At 40.8% G+C, this 26,619-nt stretch overlaps 1 protein-coding gene across 14 annotated transcripts in view; it reads left to right on the top strand.

The window, feature by feature from the left end:
* Window positions 1-26,619, top strand: part of ERC2 (ELKS/RAB6-interacting/CAST family member 2) — a 981,570-nt gene that overhangs the window by 285,721 nt on the left and 669,230 nt on the right. For 8 of the 14 annotated variants that reach the window (XM_050778490.1, XM_050778492.1, XM_050778488.1 and 5 more), the window contains 2 exons: window positions 20,849-20,923; window positions 24,308-24,349. In XM_050778490.1, the coding sequence (XP_050634447.1) occupies window positions 20,849-20,923; window positions 24,308-24,349 (117 nt within the window). The remainder of the gene's footprint in view (window positions 1-20,848; window positions 20,924-24,307; window positions 24,350-26,619) is intronic. The other 6 variants (XM_050778496.1, XM_050778494.1, XM_050778495.1 and 3 more) reach the window with 1 other exon arrangement.

The raw sequence follows: 26,619 nt of genomic DNA, 5'->3' as shown, positions 1-26,619 counted from the left end.
GCTGTCCCTATGAAATCCAGCATTTGGGCTGTGGGATTTGGCTTTAGGATTCAAACCGATCACAAGGTTCTAAGACTTTGGGCAAGTGATTTAACCTCTCTGGGCCTCAGGTTTCTCAGCTGCAAAATGGGGATAATAATAGTACTTGCCTCATCAGTTTCTTGTCATGATGAAAGTGAGCTCATGCATTGGAAGTTAAAAATACTAGGCATAAATTCTTCTTATGCAATTAATGCGAACTCATTTTAGGCAATTTAGAAAGTACCAATTTACAAGAAAGAAACTTGGAAATTACTCACGATCTTGCCTACAACTAATTTCTGGTAACATTTTGATTCTTTTTTTTTTTTTTTTTGAGACAGAGTCTCGCTGTGTCACCCAGGCTTGAGTGCAGTGGCATGATCTTGGCTCACTGTAGCCTCTGCCTCTAGGTTCAAACGATTCTCTTGCCTTAGCCTCTTGAATAGCTGGGATTACATGCATGTGCCACCACTCCTGGCTAATTTTTGTATTTTCAGTAGAGACGAGGTTTTGCCATGTTGGCCAGGCTGATCCCAAACTCCTGACCTCAAGTGATCAACCCGCCTCAGCCTCCCAAAGTGCTGGGATTACAGACAAGAGCCACCACACATTTTGATATATATTCTTTCAGTCACTTTTTTTTCACACAGTTTATATTTTCTTATTAAAACAAGGAGTACACACTGTTTTCTAAATTACTCTTTTCATTTAACCTGTTGTGAACATTTCCCTATATTAGTGAATTTTCTTTCCCAATATCGTTAATATAGACTGCCAATCTACCATATACCTGGTTTGTAAATTGATTAAACAGTTATACACAAAGGAAAGTCAAAATGGGGTAGGTAGTTTATGGACAATGCAGCTCAAAGAATTCCTCTGCCTTTGGGACCGTTTTCATTGGGATGATTACTGGCCTTAGTGGTACTACTTCGTGGGAGACCTTATGGAAAACTGACACCCATGGTCAAATCAGTGTGTTTCTTGTGGACTTGGTTAAGATCTGCCAGTATCCCAGTATCTAAAGATCTTCAGTTCCCCATTGGGCCATTATTGAGGCCAATGGGTTACCTTCTTCAGGCTGAGCTCCATTCCAAGACCCCATTGCCTCTCTCATTGAAGAGAATTCACCTGGTACAGGTAACACAGCATCAAGTCCATCTTACGGCAATTCCCACTCCTGCCTGGGTCCCAGCCTGAGTCTCTTGTAATAGAAAAGCATGGTCTCTGTGTTCAGGGAGGCCTGGGTTTAAATCACATCAGCTGCTCACCAACCCTGTGACTTCAGTAAAATTTCATGAATTCTCTGACCCTCAGTTTTCTCAGCTGTTAAGTGGGGATAATAATATGCCTCACAGAGGATTGATGTAAGAGTCGCTTTAAACTTCTTCTGGAACACTATCGAGTGGAAATAAATGGATAGAATATAAATGAGATTATGTACATTATTTTCCAGGAGTTATTTTACTTATTTAATAGACATTTATCTCATGCTTACTATGTGCTAGACGCTGTTACAACTATTAACCTCATTTTAAACATGGATGGAACTTAAAGAAGTTAATTACATTTAGCAAACAGTGGGGAGTGTCAACCGAGGGTGGGACACTGTGGAGTCATGTTAGAGCGTGGAGTGCCACATTCTGCCCAACCCTCCCGGAGATCCTGTGGGAGACATAACTATACTCATGCATGAAGAATGTTGGAGAGATGTAGCTAATAATGGCTAAGAGGAAACGCTGAAGATTGAATCTGAATTGTGTTATTTTAGGCCAGTCACTTAGTTTTCTCAGTTTCCTTGCCTGTAAAATGGGAACAACTGTGAAGATTAAAGGACATAGAACATGTATATTTAACATGTACCTGATACATGGAAACTGTTAATACCCGAAATATTGACTATAGTTATCAGTGTTCTAATGGAAATAAAAGCAAAATACAGGACGGGAGGAAAGAATTGAGACATTTGTGCACAGGTGTGTGTATGTGTCCTATGCAGTAGATAAGATTTGAACTCATCTGAGTTCATGACTGAAGGGAATGTAATAGGAGGGACCCCCTGGGTAGGTGTGAACCTGGAGTCTGGGTTGGGGGAGTGTAGGTGGGTGAGTGTGACTGCAGTCAGGGGAACATCAGGGCAGCTAACTGGCCGGGGATGAGATTGGAGGGTGATGTGCAACATCTTTCTAGGAAATGGTTTTCTGTCTTGGGTTTGAGACAACAATGCAACCTTATTTCATCTACCTGCCCATCTGTTCATCTATCCTTCATCTGAGCACTTAGGCAAGTCACTTCACCTCTCTGGACCTTATTCCCCTCATCTGTAAAATAAGGTTAATCGCGGGATCTCATGGAGTTGTGAGTGAAGGTTGTGTGAGAGAGGCCATGAAGAAGACCTAAACCAGCTCAGGCATAGAGAGGACACTTGGCGATGGATATTAGGCGCTGTTATTTCAGCCGTGTGCCAGAGGGTATGCTGCATGCTGGGGAGCTAGGTCAGAGACTCAGACAGTTTGCAGTGTACCTCCTCCAGAGGTAGTACCTGGCTCAGGACTCTATACCTCTTGCTGCAACACTGAGGCCTGGCATGTTTTCCCTCGCCCCCCTGAGAACAACAGCTCTCCCCTATGTTTCCCTCCCACTGCCTGCCTACCTACCTCTGGCTACCAGCCTGCCTAGCAAGATCTCTTCCAGGGCCTCCCCTTGGCCAGCTCTGCCTGTGCCTGGACTCCACCTGTGCCCTTCTGCCCAGGTTGCCTCTCTGTTACATTTTGCCAAAGAGACCACCTGGCATCTTGGAGCAACCTCTCTTTGTGACTATTCCTGGCTCCCTGTCAGGATACACACCCCTTTTCTAGCACCCTGCTCTTCCTGCATTGACTTATCTTGGTGCCCTCTGTACTCCAGGCTGTTATGAGGGTGTTAGCTTTTCACTTGGGTCATACTATTAAATAAATGTTAAATAGCTAACACTTGGCTAGGTGCAGTCACTCACACCTGTAATCCCAGCACTTTGGGAGGCTGAGGTGGGAGGATCTCTTGAACCCAGGAGCTTGAGAACAGCCTAGGCAACACGATGAGACCCCATCTCTACAAAAATAAAAAAAAATTATCTGGGTGTGGTGGCATGCACATGTGGTCCCAGCCTCTTGGAACACTGAGGTGCAAGGATCACTTGAATCCAGGAATTTGAGACTAACCTGGTCAACTAAGCAAGACCTTATCTCTACAAAAAAATTTTTAAAAATTAGCAGGGTATGATGGCATGCACCCATAGTCCCAGCTTACTTGGGAGGCTGAGGTGGGGGGATCGCTTGAGCCCAGGGAGGTTGAGACTGCAGTGAGCTATGATCGTACCACTGTACTCTAGCCTGGGCTACAGAGTGAGACCCTGTCTTAAATAAATAGATAGCTAACACTTATTGAACTATGTTCCAGATACTCTCCTGGCACCACTGCTGCCTGGCTTTACACCTGGTAACCACTTCATTCTCACAACCCAATGAGGTGGGTGCAGCTGTCATCCCCATTTACAGATGAGGCTGTGAGCCACAGAAAGGGCTAGCACCCTGCCCAGGGTTTCACAGCTTGTTGGTGGCAGAGCCAGAAGAGGTTTGCAAATAAAATGTTCAAAAGTCAGTAATTATACTTACATGTTTTATAGGAGAAAGGGACCACTGTTACCAGAGATGTGAAAAAATTCTACAATCCCTAATTCCATTTCATTTTTTAGATACAGCCTTTAGGGATCCCTTTCTGGCAGCCTTAACAATTTTGTTGCTTAGCCTCATACTTGAGGCCTGGCTAAGGCGTTATATTCATGCTAAAGATGAACCATTTTGAACTATAAAACTCACTAGTGCCACCTGTCTCAGTCCTTGGGCTTTCATGTGTTGTCACTTGTGTCAGTCCTTTTGCTTCAGTTTTCCTCTGATTTTAATAAAATAATAAAGGCAAATGCAATAAAATATTCCAGAGTTGCTTGGACCTGGCTGCAGAGATTAGATGGTGAGGTTTTTGAGCAGGTGGAGGGTTGGCTTGCAGAGAGTACCAGCGGGTTGTGTTCACCATCTGATACCCTAAAGCTCCAATTCCATGCATGGATAATGGTTTAAAAGGCTCCATGTGTGGTGCCCGCAAGCCAAATGTTGGAAAGTTCTACGGGGGGTGCCAAGAACAACCCTCACAGAAGGCAGTTCTCTAGGGGGATTGGCCAGGACTTGTTCATTGTGAGCCCCTTGATACAGAACCCCTTACCTTGTCCCACACATTTATGGACACACCACTTCTGATTCAGGAGCATCTTGGTTTGATGCCGAACAGCGTCATACACAGCTGTTCAAATCCTGACCAGATTTTCAGCTGCTTGAGTAGACCCAGAAGAATGGACTCAACAGATTCTGCTGTTGTCAGGCTGCGTGTGAAATGGCCAGTTCTTGACACCATATTTTAGGACAATTAGAAGATAGTGCTTTTCCAGAGAAGAGTTGCCAGGATGGTTCTTATTTGGGCTCTTGCATTCTATCAAGAACAGCTGAATAACCTAGAGGTATCTCATGTAAAGAAGAAAAGTCCTCAGAAGAGAGCAGTGGTCTGGCTTCCCATATTTGGAGAATGATCTTATGAAGAAAGAAATAGATTCATTCTGTGAAGGTTGTACTGTGTAGCTGTCAAAAGCTTGACTGATCTTTGGAGAATGACAAATGTGGGCCCAAACCTCAGTTTTGCTTTCCAGTGGCCTGGTCTTAGGCTGCTCCATTATCCTCTTCAAGACTCTGGTTTTCTCCTAAAAACTGGAGATAAGATTGGTGCTTACCTCCTAAGTTTGGGGTGTGGGTTGAATGAAATATTTAATGGCAAATTGTTAGCACAATGCTTGGTGCATGGCAAGACCTTGGTGAATGGCCAGTTTAGATATTATTAAATTTTGTGTAATGAAGAACTAGACCAAAGAGGGGAGGGTCGGACGGAGCAGATTTTGGCTTAACATTTTTAAGGAGAGAACTTTCCAACTATCAGAGCTGCATCATGGAGGCATGACTGCCCCAATCTGAAATCTTTCAGGCTTCAGCCCAGTGACCCCCATCAGGGATGTGAAAAGATTCAGGCTGGGAGAGAGAAGCTGGACCCGCTCGTTCCCATGGTGCTTTCCAATTCTGTGAGCCCTCAGCATTTTATACTACAAGGACTCATTATAGACTAGTGTTTGAAATGAAAATCTGCAGTGAAAGAAAGACCATGCCCTTTTCTGTAAAAATGTCACCACCACCACTGCCGCCACCACCACCGCCACCGCCACCACCGCTGCCACCACCACCACCACTGTGTTCTCTCATGGTCTGAAGTGTGGCATGTGTCTGCAGGCAGGGAAGTTGTCTGCGTAGGAGCCGCCCTCTGCTCCTGCGATCTGCAGCCATCTGGACCATGGGGGTGTGCAGGGAACACGCTGTTGATTCATATGCCATCCCCTGCTGGCATCTCTAAAATGGGCCCACTGGCTGGAGCTGTGAAGCAGTCAGACCCTCCCTCTCCCACGCCTTCTCCAAGTACTCGAGAGAGAAAGGGGTGTGAGGGAAGATGTGTAAAGATCCAGGAATGTGGAAACATGTTTGGGTGGCTCCTGAGGGCAACTGGATGGAGAGCCAGAGGCTTTCTTCAATAAAGTTTTAGAATCTGGGACTCAAAATATGATGCCCAGAAGGATGGCTCTCAAGTTGTGTTCAGAAGAGCCTTAGAGTTCCAAGAAGACACCTCGGGGTCCTTGCAGTGGACTTAGTGGATGGGTGCCAGGCCCTTTCCTCCCCCTGTCACCCTATTAATCAGAGCAGATCTACTTCTTTCCTCTTCCTGTTCCCTCTGCCTGGACTATGTTCCCTATAGGTGTTTGTGTGCTGGTTCCTGCTCATCCTTCAGGTCTTGGTTTGAGTGTCATCTCCTTTGGGGGACCTTGCCTGACTGCCAGCTTAAAGTTAGAGGAGGATGATAACAGTGGGAGATACAATGCCTTAATTGGTACTACACTTTAGGACTAGCAAGTTGGGATTTATACCACACGTTTGGGAGGCAGACCTCATATGGATCCTATAATTCCCTCCCCCATCATTCTCTATCTCAGCATCCTCTTATTGCTGTTGTTTGTAAAGCACTTATTACCTGTATACATTTACAATTTTTAATTTGTTGATGTACGTATTTGTGACTGCTGTCTTCAACAGACAGTAAGCCTCATGATGGTAGTGGCCATTCTGTCTTAATTCCTTCCTGTCTGCAGGACCTGTAACAGTGTCTAACAAATAGTAGATGCTTAATTAATTTTAGTGTGCGGGTGTGTGTGTGTGCATGCATCTCATTTGGGGACAAAACAAGCTTGAAGGTTTATACTGCTAAAATAAGTTTTAAAGCCACTTACCTAAAACAAAAATAATGGAGTCCTACCCTATTCACTCCATGCTGGTTCAGATAAAACCTGGAGTTCTGTGTATAACCTCTGAATCATAGATTCTAACAGATGCTCATTTTGCCCAATTCAGACCCCTAGCAACCCTTTTGCCGGGCAGATGCACCGGTGGCTGTGAGTGCTGTTGCTAACAGCTCATACCTGTGACTTTTCCTGGAAGTGTACCTTTCATGACTAGAATTGCCAAATGTTTTCCTGTCCAGAAGTGCTGGGGGAGCTCACAGGCAGGGGTGGCCCCCTTGCCTCAGGGGGAACAGACTCTGCAGCATAGCTTACTCTCTAGAGCTCCCTGCAAGTCCAGGCTCAGGTTAGATTTCTTATACAACACCCTTGCTTAACTTCCCTGTCTTCTTTATATGGCATCTTTCCCTCCCTTAAAGCTTTCCTGAAGAGCCCTCTCTTAATAAACCACTTGCATGAAATTCCCTTTCTCAGGCTCTGCCTCTCAGGAATTCAACCTGAGACATAGAAGTAGACTAAGGTAAGTGACCCAGGGGTTGCTGATAGCACCTGATATCATGCCATATAAGAAACAGTAGGACTGGCTGGGTACGGTGGCTCACACCTGTAACCCCAGCACTTTGGGAGGCTGAGGTGGGCGGATCATCTGAGGTCAGGAGTTTGAGACCAGCCTGGCCAACATGGTGAAACCCCATCTCTATTAAAAATACAAAAATTAGCCAGGCATGGTGGCAGGCACCTGTAATCCCAGCTACTCAGGAGGCTGAGGCAGGAGAATCACCTGAACCTGGGAGGCAGAGGGCAGAGGTTGCAGTGAGCTGAGATCACACCATTGCACTCCAGCCTGGGCAGAAAGAGTGAAACTCTGTCTCAAAAACAAAACAAAAACCAACAACAACAAAAGGACGCTATAGTAAGAAAGACATTGGACTTGGATACTATTATTATCGGAGATGAAACTGATTTGTTCTTTATGCCCTTGAATGAGTAGAACAAAGGCCAGTGTATGGACGCTTCAGGGGAATTTATTTCCTCTCAATGTAGAAAAAAAACTCTCCAACAGGGGAGGGCAAAGGAGAGATTAACCATTCAATATTAGTTTCCTATTGCAGCCGTGACAAATTACCACATGTTTAGCAGCTTAAACAACACAGATTTATTAGCTCACAGGTCAGAAGTGTCCTGGTATAGCACAACTCAACTGGACTTTTTGCTTCAAGTTCTACAAGGTCAAAATTAAGTATCATAAAGGCTGTGCCACCCCAACCCCCCCCTTTTTTTTTAAAGGTTCTTGAGATGAATATGCTTTCACATCATTTAGGTTGTTGGCCAAAGCCACTTCCTTGCATTTATAGGTCCAAGGTCCTGATTTCCTTGTTGGCCATCAGCTGGGGGCCACCCTGAACCCTTAGAGGCTTCCTATGGTTCTTGCACATGATGTGGCCCCTACATCTCAGAATCAGCAATGACACATCAAATCCGTCTCACACTGAGGATCTCTCTGACATCCTCATCTGCTGCATCTCTCTCTGCCTCCAACCAGAGAAAGTTCTCAGCTTTCGAAAGGTACATGTGATGAGATTGCACTCACCCAGATTATCCAGGATAATCTCCCTATTTTAATGTCTGTAATCTTAATTACAGATGCAAAGCCTCTTTTGCCATATAACGTAACATATTAATAAGTTTTAGAAATAGAAAGTGGACTTCTTTTTCATTCTGCCCACTACATTTCACCCTCTGACTCCCAGAGATTCACATTCCTCTCAAATAAAAAATACGTTCACCACATCCCAAATCTCCAAAGATCTCATCCCATTGCAGCATCAACTCAGTCCAAAATCTCATCTAAATTTCATCAGTTCAAAAGTCCCATTGTCTAAATCACTTATATATGGATGAGGCTCTGGGTATAATCCATTAAATACCACTCCTGGGGACATAATTTCTCTCTTTTAGTGGGCTTGCAAACTGAAAGAAACAAGTTATTTGCTCTCAATAGATAATGGTGGTAGAGGCATAAGATAACAGTTACAGATGAATATAATTTTCAAATAGGTAACAAGTAAGGTAAGATGGAGCCACTGGTCCACTTCAGTTTTAAAATTCAGCTGGGAAATCCATGAGGTTTTAAAGTATGGGAATAGTACTCTGTGATTCTTGCCTCTGTGCTCAAAGCCTACAGCACCCAGTTTTTCCAACTGTTCTCTTACCCCAATACTAACCAGGCCCAATATTGCTTAGCTTCTGAGACCAGATGAGATGAGATGCATAGGCTGAAGTGAGTGACCAGGACACTGTGTAATGTAAGAAATAGAATAATGACTCTTTAATAAGAAAACTTTGTACTAGAAAACTGTCACAGTGGGAGATTGGTCCAATTTTTTTTTATGTCCCCAAATGAGAGGGACAAAGAACAGTGCATATAAGGTTCAGGGAGGTGTATTTTAGCTCAGAAATGGAGTTCAACAGAGGAATGCAAATCTGGTTGAAGATTAACCACCCACATGTACTCTTCCATGAGGTTTTCCAAAGTCATTCTTCCCTCATCAGGCCTGGATGCTTATTTTGCCTTCTTTCTCATGGTATGTCATTCAAAATGGGTGGGGTTCTATCACAGAACTGAGAAACAAGCCATGAGTCAGATTTAGATCTCTGTTAAAACACTAGATGTTTGCAGAGGATGAAGGGACCGCAGATAGCAATATAAACCAAGTGTTATGTTTGTAATTAAAAGAGCGAGTTTAGACATCAGACTGACAGTGCTTGTACTCTCAAGTCTTACCACCCTTGCAATCTTGGGCATGTTACCTAACTCTGTCAGCCTGAGTGGCTGCACCTTTTCCATGGGGTGGTAAGTCCTATGCGGTGGATTGCTGTGCAGAGCAAATCAGGCACTAGATGGGAAGCATAGGCTTTACATATGATAGTCCTTGTGTAAGTTATAGCTGCTGTTGTTATTGTTGAAATTAACATTTGTGGTCTTATATTCCAGGAAATATATTCCCTTTTCCATTAGACAGTCAAGTTCCTTGAGACCTGGGATGGTGTTTCATTTATCTTTGCTGTCTCTGCATTGCTTAACATGTGTTAGGTGTCCAATAATTATTGAACTAAATAACTACATTTTATTGTTTCTCCCTATGACATTGCCAACATAACACAACTGGCCAAATATTAATAGAATTTCATTCTATTAATTTCCGTGGTTTCCAAGACCATAGCATCTAAAGGACCAAGATGAATCTGTGGAAAAATCTTTAATGCAGATTCAGCAAAAGGAGCACATTATCCATTAAAACAAATTAAAGAAAAACGTACGTGTACAGAGATTCAGATAGCATAGTTTTAGGCTCCCAAATGTCCATTTACTTGTGACAGCTGAAAACTAATTTACCAATGACTTCGCACTGTATTTATCTATTTCCATGGAAACTGTTCCCTGTCTCTCTAGAATTTGAAGCCTTCTGTGTAAGACGAATATCTTTATGAGAATCTACATGGCCTTATACATTCTGCCCCCTCCGCAGCCCTTACCTCTTGGATCTCATCTCTCAGCATTCTCCTCAGCATTCTTTCCACTCCAACAACCCTGGGAAACTTGCTGTTCCCCAAATCCTCTAGGCATGACATCACCCCACTGAGAATGCATGCACTAGAACATAAGCTCTGTGAAGGCAGGTATTCTCTGTGTGCCCTACCTGGCAAATAGTGGGCTTTTGGTAACTGAAAATGATTCAGTTAGACACAATGGCAGTGCATTAATGCTAGCGAATGTCAGAGCACAGAACAAGGGGGCAGGGAGGGTGTTCTGCCAGGCTGCCTTGTTTAATGTGCTGTCAGGAAAACTAATAATCATTAAAGAGCAAAAACAGTCATAAGGATACATTTCAATGATGATTGTGTACTGTGTGTCAGTCCATATATTTATCCCAACTTCTCTACCTGATGAGATAGCCATGACATCCATGAGGAAACTGAGTATTAGAGAAAATCCAGTAACTTGCCCAAGGTCATGCACCTAGGAGGTGGAGAGGACAGGATCTTACTCTAGAGGATGAATTTAAAGATTTTATGAGCTTTATTTTCCAAATAGTGAGGTTTTATTTTCAACTTTTATTTTTAACTTCTTGCTTTATTGTGCATGGACAAAGAATGTAGCTTGTATATTAACTTCTGCCTTTTGGAATCCACCTGAGGTTTTCTTTGGTGACTGGGTATGGGCTCAATCTTTAAATATTTCATTGAGTCTTGAAATGGAAGTTTCTGGATCCAAAGTTCAGTGTAATTGTCTATTAATTTAGGCTTATTAATTCTACTATGTAAATATTTTATGTTATTATTTATAAATGCTTGGTCAAAGATTGAGACAGATATTAATATTTGAAAGTGATTCTGTTTTTGTTTTTTGTTTTTTGTTTTTTGCCCCACTTCTCCTGTGAGCCTAACCATGTTTGCCTTTTAAGTTTTAATATCTAGGCCGGGCGCGGTGGCTCAAGCCTGTAATCCCAGCACTTTGGGAGGCCGAGACGGGTGGATCACGAGGTCAGGAGATCGAGACCATCCTGGCTAACACGGTGAAACCCCATCTCTACTAAAAAATACAAAAAACTAGCCAGGCGAGGTGGCGGGCGCCTGTAGTCCCAGCTACTCAGGAGGCTGAGGCAGGAGAATGGCGTAAACCCGGGAGGTGGAGCTTGCAGTGAGCTGAGATCTCGCCACTGCACTCCAGCCTGGGCGACAGAGCAAGACTCCGTCTCAAAAAAAAAAAAAAGTTTTAATATCTAATATGGACATCGGTCTCAGACAACTGCTGTTATGATAAAATTCTTTCATTTTCAAATACTGAAGAAAAGAATGGGAAATGAGACTGAATCAAAGGAGAAGTAGGGAAGTGACTATAGTGAAATAAGCCCATGGAGGTGTCAACTTCAAATATCAACTCAAAGCCAAGTGGTGAAATGGGGTCAGTGTAGCGAGGCGATTAGGAGCAGTGGCTCTGGAGTCAGGCTGCCTGGGATAAATTTCTGCAGTACAGTTCAGTAGGTTTTCTTGGGCAAGTTAATAACTTCTCTGTTTCTGTTTCTTCAAGTGAAAAATGGTGATAATAAAATGGTGATAATACCTACCTAGGGAGGTTATTTTGAGGATTGAACACATTAACATTTATTAAATACTTAAAAGAGTGCTTAGCGCATAGCAATGTGTAAGTAACTGTTAGCTATTATCATCTTTCACAGCAGACTCCTTTTGGTCGAAAGTACTGTAGGACTTCCAGGCTTATACGTACAGTGTCATTTGTTCTGTTTCATTTAATCAATCCATCAGTGTTTGTTTATTGAGCTCCTACTGTTGGCAGGCACTGTGTTAGGTACTGGGAGTGTAATGGGCATAGAGTTACTGTGCTCATGGAGTTTACCACTCCATGCTATACACAGACATGGATTAATTAATTTTATAAATTAGTGTAAAATTGTGGCCATGTTCAATGACATGAAGGAAAAGTACACAATGCTATGAGAGTCTATATGAGGGTATGGAATGTTAGACTAGTCTAGAGGGTCAGCTGTTGACCTTCCTGTGATATATTTGCAACATATGGCTGCGTAACACATTGCCGCAAAGTTAATGGATTAAAACAACAAACCTTTATTATCTCACAGACTCTGTAGGTCAGGAACTTGGCAGTTGCTTAGCTGGGTAGTTCTGGCCCAGCGCCCCTCATGAGGTTGCAGTCAGGCTGTTGGACAGGGCCATAGTCATCTGAAGGCTTGAATGGGACTGGATGATCCACTTTCTTGATGGCTCATTCACATGGCTTTTGGCAGGAGGCCTCAGTTCCTGTCACATGGGCCTCACCATAGGATGTCTTGATATCCTCATGACGTGGCAGCTGCCATCTACCAAAACAACTGATCCAAGAATATGAGCAAGAAAGAAGCCATATTTTCTTTAAGCCTAGGCCTCAGAAGTCAAACATGTCATTTCCACCTTATTCTATTCATTAGAAGTAAGTTACTGAGTCCAGTCTACAGTGAAGGGGAAGACATTTAGGCTTCACCTTATAAAAAGAATGCTGAAGAATTTGTGGACATATTTTAAACTACCCCCTGAGGGGTAATTATTTTTTCTGAGATTGGCTAGTATGAGTTTTGAAGATATCCTAGACCAAGGGTTGACACACTTTTCTATAAAGGGCCAGATCGTAACTATTTTCAGCTTTGCAGGACCATATGTTCTCTGTCACAACCACCCAGCTCTGCCATTGCAGCATGAAAGCAGCCATAAATAATGTGGAAATCAATGTGCATAACAGCGTTCCAATAAAACTTTATTTACCAGAAGAGATGGTGGGCTGGATTTGGTCTGTGGGCTGAAGTTTGATAACCTCTATAGACAAAAGGGAATAAAAGGGTGGAGTATTATTCCAGATGGAAAAACAGTATGTTTTAGAAAGAAGAGAATTATTGTGCATTTAAGATACCTAAAACACACTTGGTTCTCCATCCCTCCATGTACTGAGAGGTTTATTGAAACACTATTTGTAATGGAAAAAAGAGTAGGAAACACTTATTTATAGAATTACTTATTTAATATCATTGATAAAGTTTGGAAACATAAATATTATTGAGGTAAAAACCAAAATGCAAAAAAGCTTTGTGCAATAGACAGTTGGTATTTCTGTAAAAAACAGCATACTGTATTGTTAGCTTTATATTATTTATGAGGACATAAATATGTAATGAAAGCACAAAAACATGCATGAAAAAGATAGACACCAACTTCAAGATGATGGTTACTCTCTGAAAGGATAGAGGTGGGAAAGATTGTGGGTCTTCAACAATTTCTGTTTCTGTTTTAGAAAAACTTTTAATTATGGTAAAATACACATGATATAAAATTTACCATCTTAACCACTTTTAAGTGTACAGTTCAATAGTGTTAAGTATATTTACATTGTTGTACAACCTATCTCTAGGACTTTTTCATCTTGCCAAACTGAAACTCGGTACCTGTTACACAACTCCTCATTTCTGCCTGTCACCACCCCTGGCAAGCACCATTTCACTTTCTATTTTGATGAGTTTGTCTACTCTAGATACCTATCATAAGTGAGATCATGCAATATTTGTCTTCTTGTGACTGACTTATTTCACTTAACACAATGTCCTTGAGGTCTATCCATGTTGCAGCAAGCATTAAAATTTCCGTCCTTTTTATGGATGAATAATATTCTGTGGTATGTTTACATGGCATTTTGTTTATCATTCATTCATCTATGGACATTTGGGTTGCCTCTACCTTTTGGTTATTGGGCTAATGCAGCTATGAACTTGGGTGTACAAATCTAAAGCAGAGTTTTGACAAAATGAATGATTGATTAAATAGCACACTGTGCAAATATAGTAACCTGAGGCTCTTCTCTCCTCCTATTCTTCCACAGGACATTCTAGTTAGACTTTCACTCCTGCCATCCCCCAAACTGCTCTAGTTGAGGTCACTAATGACCTTGACTAAGTCCAGTGGTCAATTCTCTGATGTAGATATATATAATAGAGATCAATTCTGCTATTGTTCTCTGAGTGGCAATTGATATGATGGCCATGCTCTCATTATGGACACAGCTTCTTCACTTGATCTCTAGGATGCCATGCTCCTCTTTCTCTTCCTACTTCACTGGCTGTCCTTCTCAGGCTCCTTTGCTGCTTGCTCCTCACTTCCTGACCCTTCACTCTTGGAGTACCCCTGTGCTCAATACTTTGATCTCTCTTCTTTCTATACTCAGTCCCTAGTTGATTCATCTAGGTTTTAAATACTGTCTATTCACTAATCCCAAAGTTGTCATTGTAGTTCTTACTTCTCCCCTCAAATCCAAACTCATCTATTTGATCACCTACTCAGCATCTTCACTTAAATATCTAATATCATTACAAACTTAACACATAAAAAACCAAAACTCTTAGTTCCCATAACTCCCACCTTTCCTTCCCAATCTTCCCTATCTTGGTAGTCCACTTCTATTCTTCCTGTTGTTCAGGCTAAGAGCCTTAGAGCCATCTTTTGCTTCTCTGTTTAGTCCTCAGGCAATCTATCAGGAAGCCAAGTCTGCCTCATGTTCAAAACATATCTAAACTCAACTTCTTCTCCTTGCCTCCATTCTGCTACCATGGTCCAGGGTTCTATCATGACTTGCAGGAGTTATTCCAGTTACCTCTAACTAGCCCCAATGGGTCTGTCCTTATCACCACCACCCTGAAACCATGCTGCAATACAACATTGGGAGTACTCCTTTAAGAAAGTGCCTCATATCATAGTTTGCCTTTGCTCAGACCTTCCAATATCTTCCCGTTTTTCTCAGAGTGAAATCAATGTCCTCATGACAGACTCCAAATGTGGAGCTCATCCTCTCATTCCCACCCACCCCTGCACTTCTTTGGCTTTCTACTTTCCCCATCCCTCATGCAACTTCAGCCACACACTTAGCCTTCACTGTTCTCTCTGCCTGGAATATCTACACTGCTTGTTCCCTCATTTCCTTTAGATGAAGATTGTCCAGTCAGTGGCCTATGGGCTGCATGCTACCAGAACGGCTTTGAATGCAGCCGAACACAAATTCATAAATTTTCTTAAAACATTAAGAGATTTTTTTGTGACTTTTTTTTTTTTTTAAGCTCATCAACTATCATTAGTGTTAGTGTATTTTATGTGTGGCCCAAGACAATTCTTCTTCCAGTGTGGCCCAGGAAAGCTAAAAGATTGGACACCCCTGCTTTAGATCTTTGTTTAAGTGTCACCTTTTCATGAAGCTTTCTCTGACTACCCTATTGAAAGTTGTAATTGATCCGTGCCTCCCTAGTATTTCTCATTCTACTTCTCTGATTTATTTTCCTTTATAACATTTATAACAATGTGGTTTAGTCTCCTTTTAAAATTATCGTCGCTTTTCCACCACTGGAATCTGGAATTAAAAAGAAAAACAAACAACTATGAAGGCTGGGATATTGGTCTGTTTGGTTCACTGCTGTATTTCTTGTATCCCCCATATCAAATTATTATTTGAGCATCTGAATCTCCCATGTCTTAAGACTGACATGAGTTGATGTTTGAGATTATAGTGTTCCTTTCCTGTTGATTCCTCCAATTGGTGTTGGTCCATAATAGTGGCAATTTTAAAACATGTCTTCAAATTCTTTGACACTCCTTCCTTTAGGAAGCAGGCTTGTGACTGCTTCAACAGAGCATGACAGAAGTGGTGCTATAGGACTTTCAAGGTTAGGTAATAAAAGGCCATGTAGTTTCTTGCTCATGTGCAAGAAACTGACCTAGAATTCATAAGCATAATACAATGGTGGCGGTCTGATGCCATTAAGTTTGGGGTGGCTTATTATACAGTAATAGATTTCCAGAACAATAATGGGAAAAAGCCAGATAAACATAATAATTACCTTTGGAATGAAAGTTAAGTTTTTAATTGTTGTTATTATTATTATTATTTGGTCTGTTGAAGAAAGTATGTGGTGTGTGTGAACATTATTCTGCCAGGTTCCTCTTGGAAGCTAGTGTCCATCCAGATTAACTCACTAGACTCTAGACTCTCATTAATGCCAAGAAGTATCATTCTGATGAACCACTTGAGATTTCATGCTCAAAATTCTAGGCTCTTCATATATTTTCATGTTGATCAGCTGAAGAAGCTAGCAATTTTGCACTAGCTAAAGCCAACCTTGTCATGAAATTACAGGAAAATATATAATGCGGGGATTGATGTCACTGTGAGATATTAAATTTTGTGATGCTGCCAATTTTCTTCTCTTATTTTTTTCTGTTGTTTTTAAAAGTGAGAATGGGTGGGACTAGAAATACCAACCGGAGGTCCTCATTTCAGAGTCAGCTGTCTATTAAAAATCTGGATAGTCTCAGAGCTGGAAGAGCATTAGACACCTATTCATAAAGCTCCTGATTCTGTGGATCAGAGAGGGGAAACAGCATACCCAAAGTCTCATGCTGGGACTGCAGGCTTCTGACTTTTGACTTCTAGTACAGTGCTCTTTCCTCTCAATAAGTGGTTCTCAGCCCAAAGTCTGGTTCAAAGGTAAACTTCTGGGGTGCTGATCCAGGCTCTGTGAACCAGCTGGCATGGTGCACACCATTTTGCTTGTATGTGCTTTTGTGTCCATTTCCAGAGAGAATCCACTCCTCCCATTTGATTTTTACAGAGATGTGTGACTCAGAAAAGTTTAAGTACCATTGCACTTCATGATTTAATAATATTGTCATGTGAAAACTATCTCAGTAAGTTAAATCTTATACTCATTCATACCTATATGAGAGGACATCAAATTCTCCTGGGGAAATTCATTAATTGTTTAGGATTAGTGCATAATGGGTACATCTCTCAGATGGTTAGGGGCAGTTGGAGCCTCCAGCAACCAATTCATCCTACTGTCTGTTTAGAAAATTTGGCAAGCAATCACACGTTAAAATCACTTTGGTGATTCAAAAGCAACAAACAATACAGGACTAATAAGGTATTATTTTGCCTTGCAGCCTTTGCAGTTCTTAAAGCAGAGAGAGCTGAGATCTCTGTAGATAAAGCCTGAAAACTCATAGGCTTAACTTAATAGAAGTTTATGTTTACTTCATATCACCATGCAATGTAGGTCTTCAGCAGCCTTTCAAATGATGTTTCAGAAATGTGGGCTTCTTTTATCTTGAGGCTACACTGTCTTCTTGGATATTGAAGTCCTTCACTTCTAGCTAGTCATCACACAGCGGGGCCTGTAGTAGGGTGGGGGGAGGGGGGGGAGGGATAGCATTAGAAGATATACCTAATGTAAATGACGAGTTAATGGGTGCAGCACACCAACCTGGCACATATATACATATGTAACAAACCTGCACATTGTGCACATGTACCCTAGAACTTACAGTATAATAAAAAATAAATAAATAAATAAAAACAGGTGTTAAAACAAAAGAAAAAGAGGGAGAGTTGAGGACCAGTTAGGAAGTTTTTATGGAAGTTGATTGAGTTGCACATTTCTAACCACATTCCACTGGCCAGAAATAAGTCCCATGGCCCTATCTAGGTAGTGATTGTGGGGCCTTCTAGCAACAACTCTATAGTATGGAAGAGGAGCACAAACCTTCCTTGGGCAACTGGTCCTCTGCCACAGAGTGAGTATTATAATAATCCCAAATCTCAGAGATAGGCGAAGTGTTTGAGATGGGATTTTCAGACAGTCCATGTTGTCTGGATATAGATAACAATTTTCATTTACCTGACACCTTAGGAATCAAGGTGATCCTCATAATCTATGAAGTCAGGGTTGAAAAATATTGTAATTAAGAAAGTTACAATTCTTGGATAATTGGAGATTTTATTTTATTTTTAAAGGAGTGACACAGAGGGTAAGGGCCCAATCTGGATTTTTAGCTGGTTTGTATTATAATATAATTTGTATAATTATAGCAAAGAGAACTCTGTTTCCATTTTTGCATAACTATTGCTACAAGTTTAGCTTTTTTATTGCATGTTTACCCTTGACAATGTTTTTGTGTTTGGCAGAAATTACAGCAGCACCTGCCTCTACCCTGGGATTTTTATTTTCACTGTGTTGCTTAGTCGTTTCTTCATTATTTTTCCTTGTTTTATACAAGCCTAACCTCTCTCTTCAAGTTATAATTTTCATTCTGGAACTTGGAATTGTTATGGCATGAAATTATTATGAATTGCATTCCTGGCTTTTAAAAAGATGATTTCAGTGCCACCTGGCATCAGAATGGGTGATCTGTGAAATGTATTTCTTCTAACAGTTGCTACAGAGAAACTCTGACAAGTGACTTACTTTTTGTTTTCTTGTCTATGAGTTTTTATTGGTCCAGTGAACTCCAGCAATCTTGGAAGTAATGTTGAGGACCAAGTAGATTTTTTCTTTGTATAGGTTGAAATCTCATAGGATCCACCCAATGCTATGTTGGCACTGGGTTGTAGTGACCCATGAAAGCTGGAAAAAAGCCATATATTGATTCCAAATTGATTGGAAACTTGTTCTAATAACTAAAGTTACAAATTAAATATACAAACACACAATTAAATAGATTACATTAAAAACTCATAACTTCCTAATTTCTTATTACACTTTACTATTATCTAAGATGTTGAGGTTGTTACATTTATTGTGTCTGTGTGGTAGAAAATGCCATACAATGGGGGGTGCTATTGTGTCTCCCTTCCCAAGTCTGCATTCAGGGATGCCACTTGGGTAGCTTGATATTGGCCATGGTAGGTGCAGGTTTTTAAAATTTCCAGCAGCCCACTGTGCTCACCATATACAACATCTTCATTTGGTAGTGCTGATGCTTGAATGAGACAAGCAGTGCTAGGAACATCACAGATGCTCAAAAAGGACAGCTGCCTTAAGGTCCTTCCTTCAGAAAATCTCTGCCATTTTCAGAGTCCAAAAATGGTAGTGTTGCCAGATGATTGCAGTCCAGTGCCTCTAGAGGGACACAGGATCTCTATTTCTCTATTCATAAATGTTTGGTAATAGTTGACTTCATCCCTTCCCAGGGATATGTTAGGGGAAAAAATATCCTGACTGACGCAAGAGCATTTTGAATAGTTAGGAAGCATAGTTTTCAAATTGGAGGTTGAGAAAGAACTTTGTACAGGGTGGCTGATTTGTGCCAGTGATTAGTTTGAGAAGAAAATATTATTTTCAGATTCCTGGTCCAGAGCTGTAGCATTAACTCCCCTACACTGGTCCTTGGACATGTGCCCTATGGTCCACCTGTAAGATTTCTTGGGCCACTGGCAAATATAATAAGAATAGCATAATAGGATGTGGGCAAAAGATTGCCTGCTTATCTTATCCTGGATAGGACTGTCTTTTATTGTGGGTCTTGAGTGTTCTGATAGCTTTTACATTAATGTGTCCTATCTTTTTTTTGGACAGAATCTCATTCTGTCATAGGCTGGGGTGCAGTGGTGTGGTCTCAGCTCACTGCAACCTCTGTCTCCCTGGCTCAAGTGATCCTCCTGCCTCAGCCTCCCAAGTAGCTGGGATTACAGGCATGCGCCACCATGCTCAGCTAATTTTTGTATTTTTAGTAGAGATGGGATTTCACCGTGTTTGCCAGGATGGTCTCAATCTTCTGACCTCGTGATCCGCCCACCTCGGCCTCCCAAAGTGTTGGGATTACAGGTGTGAGCCACCATGCCTGACCCCATGTCATATCTTTTTGAAGTGACAGTGATAGTAGATGATAGTGGTGGAGGTAGAGTTAATTTTAAATGCCTTTACTTGCAGAAAGCTAGAAATGATATTGATTCTCTTTTTTAACTCCTTTTTTTTAAAAAAGTAAATGTTTGTGATTCAGTGGTTCTGAAAGTCTAGAACTACCCCATGTTGACTCTAAACTGATTTTTGTGGAAGCAGAAGTAAGTATTGATAGAATTATTCCAAAGGTGACCTCAATCAGCAGCATGCGTATGTGTGAGCACTTTTGTTTACTCCTGCCAATTTCTCACTCTCCTAAAACTGTTGATAGTTAAGAAAATCCAAGTGTGATCTGAGCACACATTGTCCTTATCTCTCTCTTCTGCTAAGGCAACTTTTCAAAGTCTCAACAGAAGTGTTCTTTTGAGGAGAAGCATATAAAAAGTGACCCTTCAAGATAAAAATTGTAATCGTGGTGTTTGCTTTTTACCTAAATAAATGTTCATCATCGTTACAGGGGTTTTTGGGTCCACATCTGGCTTTAACAATTTTTTTCTCCCCTCTAACACTGTTGATACTAATGCCAATTTTAATTTCTTGGCATCATGATACATAAATATATCACCCACAGATGTGATTTTAAACAAGGACTGAAACTGTAAATTCGGAAGCAAGAGATTCACAGGGTTTCATCAAATCACTCTCAAAAGTGACACAGTTGTACTGAAATGGTTTTAAATTGCTCATTTCAAACCTACCTCGGTAGCAAAATGCCATGCGTGCAGCGGATTTGCAACCACGTTAGTCATTTTCTTTCCTCTGTTTCCTTGCTGTGTTTGTATTGGGAGCACAGAGTAATGTAATTTAGTAAATTATGATTTGATGGCTGGGCATCAGCCCCAGTGTTGAACAGTATTTGGACTATGATTACTTGCTGGCTTTGTCACAGTTGACATTAATTATTGATGGAAGTTTCAGAAATAGCGCATGTGCCAGGAGCTTTTCGCTGGAACGCAGGCTCCAGGCAGGAGGGATGCTAAAGAGTGTGGGGGAAGAGGCACCTGTGGCTTGTTTATGTCTGTGCACAGGGAAACTGGACCCAGCAGGCTGTGTAGTACCTCTATAAAGGTTATGGTATAACGGAAGGATGAACCGTCAGGCTTATTTCTATCGTGTTCCTCCCCAGGAATTGCACCGAAGAAGCCAGCTTCAGCCGGAGCCAGCCAAGACGAAGGCTCTCCAGACTGTCATCGAAATGAAGGTAGGAACTGTGTACTTTTGTCAGAAACAGTTATGCCTTGGGAGTTTGTTCTAACTTGGTGGTGCCTAATATAAACATGAAATGAACCTTGTGTTTTTCTCTAGGCACCCTGCTGGGTGCTTTACTTCTGAAATTTTTTACCTTCCTGGGCACATTTAATTTATTAGCCCTTTAATTAGGATTCCTTTTCTGGGCAAAAGAATAAAGGGCTCAAGAATCCATTGGCTGAAAGGAGCTGGGTTCCTTTGCAAAGCATGTCTAGTCCTAGGGAGGTTTTGTGTGTGTTTTAAAAGTAAAATTTTTAAACTATAATAATTCTTTTCCTCCTATTCACATCACAATAAAAAGCACCTTTGAGAAATTAAGAGTTGGCAAAGGGAAGTTATTTTACATGCGGTGGTATTGTTAAATAATTAAAATTATGCTATCAGCAAAATTTTCAAAATTGAAATACTTTTTAAGAAAAAAACTTTCTTGTGACCCCAGTATTTTCTGCTAACCAAGTCTGGAAGTAATAACACTTTACTAAGTACTTGCAAAGTATCCTATTTAGCTGTGCAGGCATAGAGATACACTGTTTAAAGGAATAGAAAAATCCTTCTGAGAGGATTCAGGACATTTAAGGAATCATGAAGTAAATGAGCAAGGCCAAGTCATGATCTGTGATTAAGAAACTGGTCTAAATGAAACTCAATTTCTTTGCTAGTATCTAGAAATTTGAAAACTTTTTATTTACAGTTTTTGCCAGAAGGGTGCAAATAGTAAAGTATTTATCTCAATAATAAATAATTCTTGATTTAATGTGTTCCATTAAGAAACACTAAGTTTATAACCAAGATGTTTGCAATCTGAAAATTCCATGCTCAAGTTTAACACTCAGGGAGTTTGCTGGTCGCCATGGGCCTGCAAGAGAATTCTAAAGCTTGCTGATAGGATGATGAGTCTTCTCAGTCCTTCTTGCAGCATATGATTTTGAATTATCTGTCCCCAAATTCCCAAGTTTTGAGGGAAAAGAAACTAATATGAGCTCTTGAATTATTGGCATGTGCAATTCTGAGTAGGGATTGTTTTTCTTATTCAATGACAACTTCTTCATCCAAGTGGATTTTTGTGAAAATAGTATAGGTCATTTGCTTTAAAACTATGTGTCCCCCAAATGAGGTTACATGAGTCAAGGCACTCATAATGTATTTGTAGCATCTGGATTTGAAAAATATATTTGAAGCCACCAAATGCCAATAGGATTAAAAATAATTATTAACCCTGGCTCATCAGTTGTTTTAAACTTATATAATTTAAACATTTTGAAAAGAAACTGAACATTCTACACTGGGGAATGGTAGGCCAGTGGTTCATAATTCAGAGTTTATCCTCACTTCATATTGGAATCAACCCTGATACTTGGTTAAGGCTTAAAAAAAAGAAAAGAAAAAAAAAAAGGGAAAATGAAAAGACAAAAGGACAAAAGACTTGATTTTTTTTTTTTCAAAGGGTGACTCAGTCCCCCTTCCACCCACCTCCACACCCACCTTCCAAGTCAGCACAAATAGTAATGGAGAAGAGGATGTATATATAATCTATTTCCAAATTATCATTTAAAAAAAAAAAAGAGTGAGTTCCCAAGGCCTTTGGAAAAAACAGGAGAAACACCTCTTCTAATGTGGTGGGTAGTTTCCTGGTAAATGTCTCCATACAAAGACAATTGGTACCTTTTTTGTGACTTTTTAAAGTAGAAAAATATGTTTGATCCTAGTTTGTTGTTTCTAGCATTATGTTTTATTATAAAACAAAAAATTATAAATAAAAAACTCAGGTTATCTACATGAGAAGGCAGAGAAACTTGAATTCTAGGGCAAATTCATATCCACATATTATCAGTAAATTGAACCTAGAGTTCTCCTTCTATGGATGGCAATGTTGCTGATTTGTAGGCATAAGGCATTTGTATTTTTAGGACAAATGAAGATCAATATAATTTTCAGGAAACTGATCCTCAGGTTTTTCTGTTGTCTTTTTGGTTGCCTGTTAACTTACAAAAGCACTGCCTTCTGTCTTGTCAACAGAGAAGTCTGGGTCCCATTAGCATCTATCCTCAACATACCTAAATTGAGTTATGGAGGCAGCTGGTAGAGGGTCATCTCAGCTATGTGTATAGCTCAGGCTGGAGGCTGTGATCTCATCTAATTTTGTACATTACACCTCTATGAAATTGGTGGGAATATTGTACAGGCTTTAGAGTTGACTACCAAATCGAACTGACCCTTCAGCCTAGTGAGTGGAACTTGAGACCCTGTTGTATTTTAACCCTGGGTAAACATTGGTGTCATCTAGTGCCTTGATAGAATTTAAAATTAAGAAGAGATTTCTTGGCGGGGCGCAGTGGCTCACACCTGTAATCCCAGCACTTTGGGAGGCCGAGGCGGGCAGATCACAAGGTCGGGAGTTTGAGACCAGCCTGACCAACATGGTGAAACCCCGTCTCTAATAAAAATACAAAAATTAGGCCCAGATGCAGTGGCTCACGCCTGTAATCCCAGCCCTTTGGAGGCTTAGGCGGGTGGATCACGAGGTCAGGAGATCGAGACCATCCTGGCTAACACGGTGAAACCCCATCTCTACTAAAAAATACAAAAAATCAGCCGGGCGTGGTGGCAGGCGCCTGTAGTCCCAGCTACTCGGGAGGCTGAGGCAGGAGAATGGCGTGAACCCGGGAGGCGGAGCTTGCAGTGAGCCGAGATCTCGCCACTGCACTCCAGCCTGGGCGACAGAGCGAGACTCCATCTAAAAAAAAAAAAAAATTGAACCAGGCGTGGTGACGGGCACCTGTAATCCCAGCTACTCAGGAGGCAGAGGCAGGAGAATCACTTGAATCTGGGACACGGAGGTTGCAGTTAGCCAAGATCTTGCCACAGAACTCCAGCCTGGGTGACGTTGTGAGACACTGTCTCAAAGAAAAAAAAAAAAAAGAAGAGATTTCATATACTAAATTGGGCTCAGAGATTATCCTTATTTGTTTCTTGCTTTTTAGAGGAACTAAGGGTGTGCTTCAACCCCCATTGTCCCCATATACACGCTTTGCATAAACTCACAAAAGACTTTTGTTGTGAAAGTCTGTGAAATCTTGCCTAAATTTAAGCACTATTTAGAACCACAGTCTGGTAGTTCTAGATTTTTGTGTACCCGCCCTGGACTTTGGAGTTGTGAAAATGTGTTTTTCTGGGGTGAACCTTGGGAAATATCATCTGCCTGCGTCAAATTGGGGGCAGTTCTTTTGCAGACATCACATCTACTACCAGCCAGTTGAGCCTGGGAGCTAAAGTTACCTGAATGAAAAATGAAAGGAAGCCAAGTGAATAAAGTTATTTGTAATTTATCTTCTTGCAGGAAGCTTCAACTTTTAATTTTGATCCTGATTTGGTCTGGCAGGTATGTTCCAAGTTTGCACTTAGAACATTGTGTGTGTTTCTTGGAAAATTAGTTTCTTGTAGGTATTGCAGTGCTCCTCCTTCTTTTGCTTTTGTGTCTAAAGATTCTTTACTAAGCTCCTCTTTTCTGCTCTTGTGGATAACTGTCAATAAGAATGGCAGTTAAAAGGCTTGTTTTCTCTTTTTTCTTTCTTTAATGCTAATTCCTTTGAAAGAATGTGTAACTTATTTTTATTATAAATTTGACATGACATAAACATGACATCCAAAAGTTTTACTTTCTTGTGTCATTCATAAAGCCAATTTTTTTTTTAAGAAAATGAATGACAGTAATGGCAGTTCTTGTCAAATAATCTCAAACCCCTTTTTCATTGTGAGAACTTTTAAGTGAAGGAAAATCTATTTCTAAGTGGCTAAACTCAAAAGGAAATTTATTGGAAAAAAATTTACTGGAAAAAAACAGGGGTATTACTTCGGGCACATCTTGATCCAGAGGCTCAAAAGATGTTAGCAGATCCCATTTTCTCTTATTCCATCCCTTATCTCGTCTTCCTTCATGTGAGCTCTATTTTCAGGCAACCTCTCCCTGCCTGTGAGCAAATGGCTATAGCAGCTCCAACAGTCACAAATGGAAGGGCAGGGAGAATGTTGTGCTTTTTAAAAAATGTAAAAACCCAACCCTTAGAGTAATAATAATTACTGAGATGACACATAAAACTTCACTCCAAACTTAGCAGCTGAGGCTAAAAAGAAAATAAATAGAATTTTCTAGATCTCATTTGCTTAAAACATTAAATGATATTCTTTGGGAAAAACAAACATTTTGCTAGTACAGCAGAAACTATCAGATTTTCAGCAGAATTTATCAAAGAAGACATATATGAGTGACATAAGGGTTTTAGTAAAAGTTTCAGAATATGTGCTTGATTTGGTGAACTTGTTAACTAAAGTGGATTAAGAAGCCAGAGACATAATGTGAAGTTAAAAGTAGTATTTCTGTGGTAATTGAAGTGAGGATTGTGGGTATTTAACTTTCCAGTCCCATGGTCAGCGAGAGCACTTGTGTGCCTTGAGTTGTTCCTCTTGAGTGACATTTGTCCCCACCAGGCTTTTTTTTTTTATTGGAAGTAAGTAGTAAGCAAAATAAGACTGAGTTTTTCTGAGTTGCTGAAGTGTAAGTGGTACTATTGGTGAAAGAATATGATTTTGCATTCAGGTACAACTTTAATGCAGAGGTTAATTTTTTTGTTATAAAAATAAGACTTTACTTTGTCTTTGTGCCCAGGCAGATAACTGTTGTTCTGCATGGAGCTGACCTGCAGCTGGGTGAAGTTTCACTTAAAAGGTATCTTGATATTTGGTCAAATTTAGCCTGCTTAGTTCCACAAAATATGAAAGGGATATACTGGAACACTGTGAAGTCAAGAACTACTATTTGGCAACTTTCCTGAGTTTCATGTAACTAGGAAGGGGAGAGAGTTCAAAGGCAAACCTAGACTACTGAACACAACCCAATACCCATTGTGAACTTGTCTGAGTCCTGGAATCTGGTCAGGGACACTATGAAGTAGCTGACACTTGTTTGACTGTAGGGCCTACCTAGGTTTATTTCATTCACCTTCTTCTCCCAGGATGCTGTGTTCATATGAAATTTGTGCCAATCCCAGTTTTTCTAGTAAAGCAATTATGATGATGGCTTTTAGGCCTTAAGAGTATGCCCCTGCTCCTTTTGTGGCTATTAAAAACAATAACAGCACTAACAACAACAGTGCCACCTGCACCAGCAGTAATACCCAATGACAACAACATCACTACCACACATGAAGGCTACAGCACTTGATGTGCAATAAACCTGTGAATAGGCACAGTTATCTCCATTTCACAGATGAGAAAGCTATGGGTTAGAGAGGATAAGCAACCTGCCCATGGTCCTGCAGCCAGTCAGATTGGCAGCTGAGATTTGAACATAAGTTTCCCCTCAAAGCTCTTGTGCTCTTTACTCCTTCTTTCTGCCTTTACTAAAGATAGGCCATAGGTTCAAATGTTTTTTCTTTCAATATTTACTTTGGAAATTGTGCCTTGAGGTTTGCATCCTAGAATGGGTAGAGGCAGCTCATGAGAGATGGAGTGGCTTATGTGATATTTTTGGAAAGGTGCAGAGCTGTACTTTGTGTTAAAAGGTAAAACTCATTCTTTTTACATGTATGTGTTATCATGGCTCCAAATAGGGCTCCAAATATGTATGTTACAGCCAACATATGCCCTGTTTCT

This window comes from Macaca thibetana, chromosome 2, assembly GCF_024542745.1.
Source record: "Macaca thibetana thibetana isolate TM-01 chromosome 2, ASM2454274v1, whole genome shotgun sequence".
Classification (NCBI taxonomy): Eukaryota; Metazoa; Chordata; class Mammalia; order Primates; family Cercopithecidae; genus Macaca; species Macaca thibetana.
The sequence above is the reverse complement of the archived record's forward strand: the minus strand, read 5'-3'. Positions and strand labels throughout refer to the sequence as shown.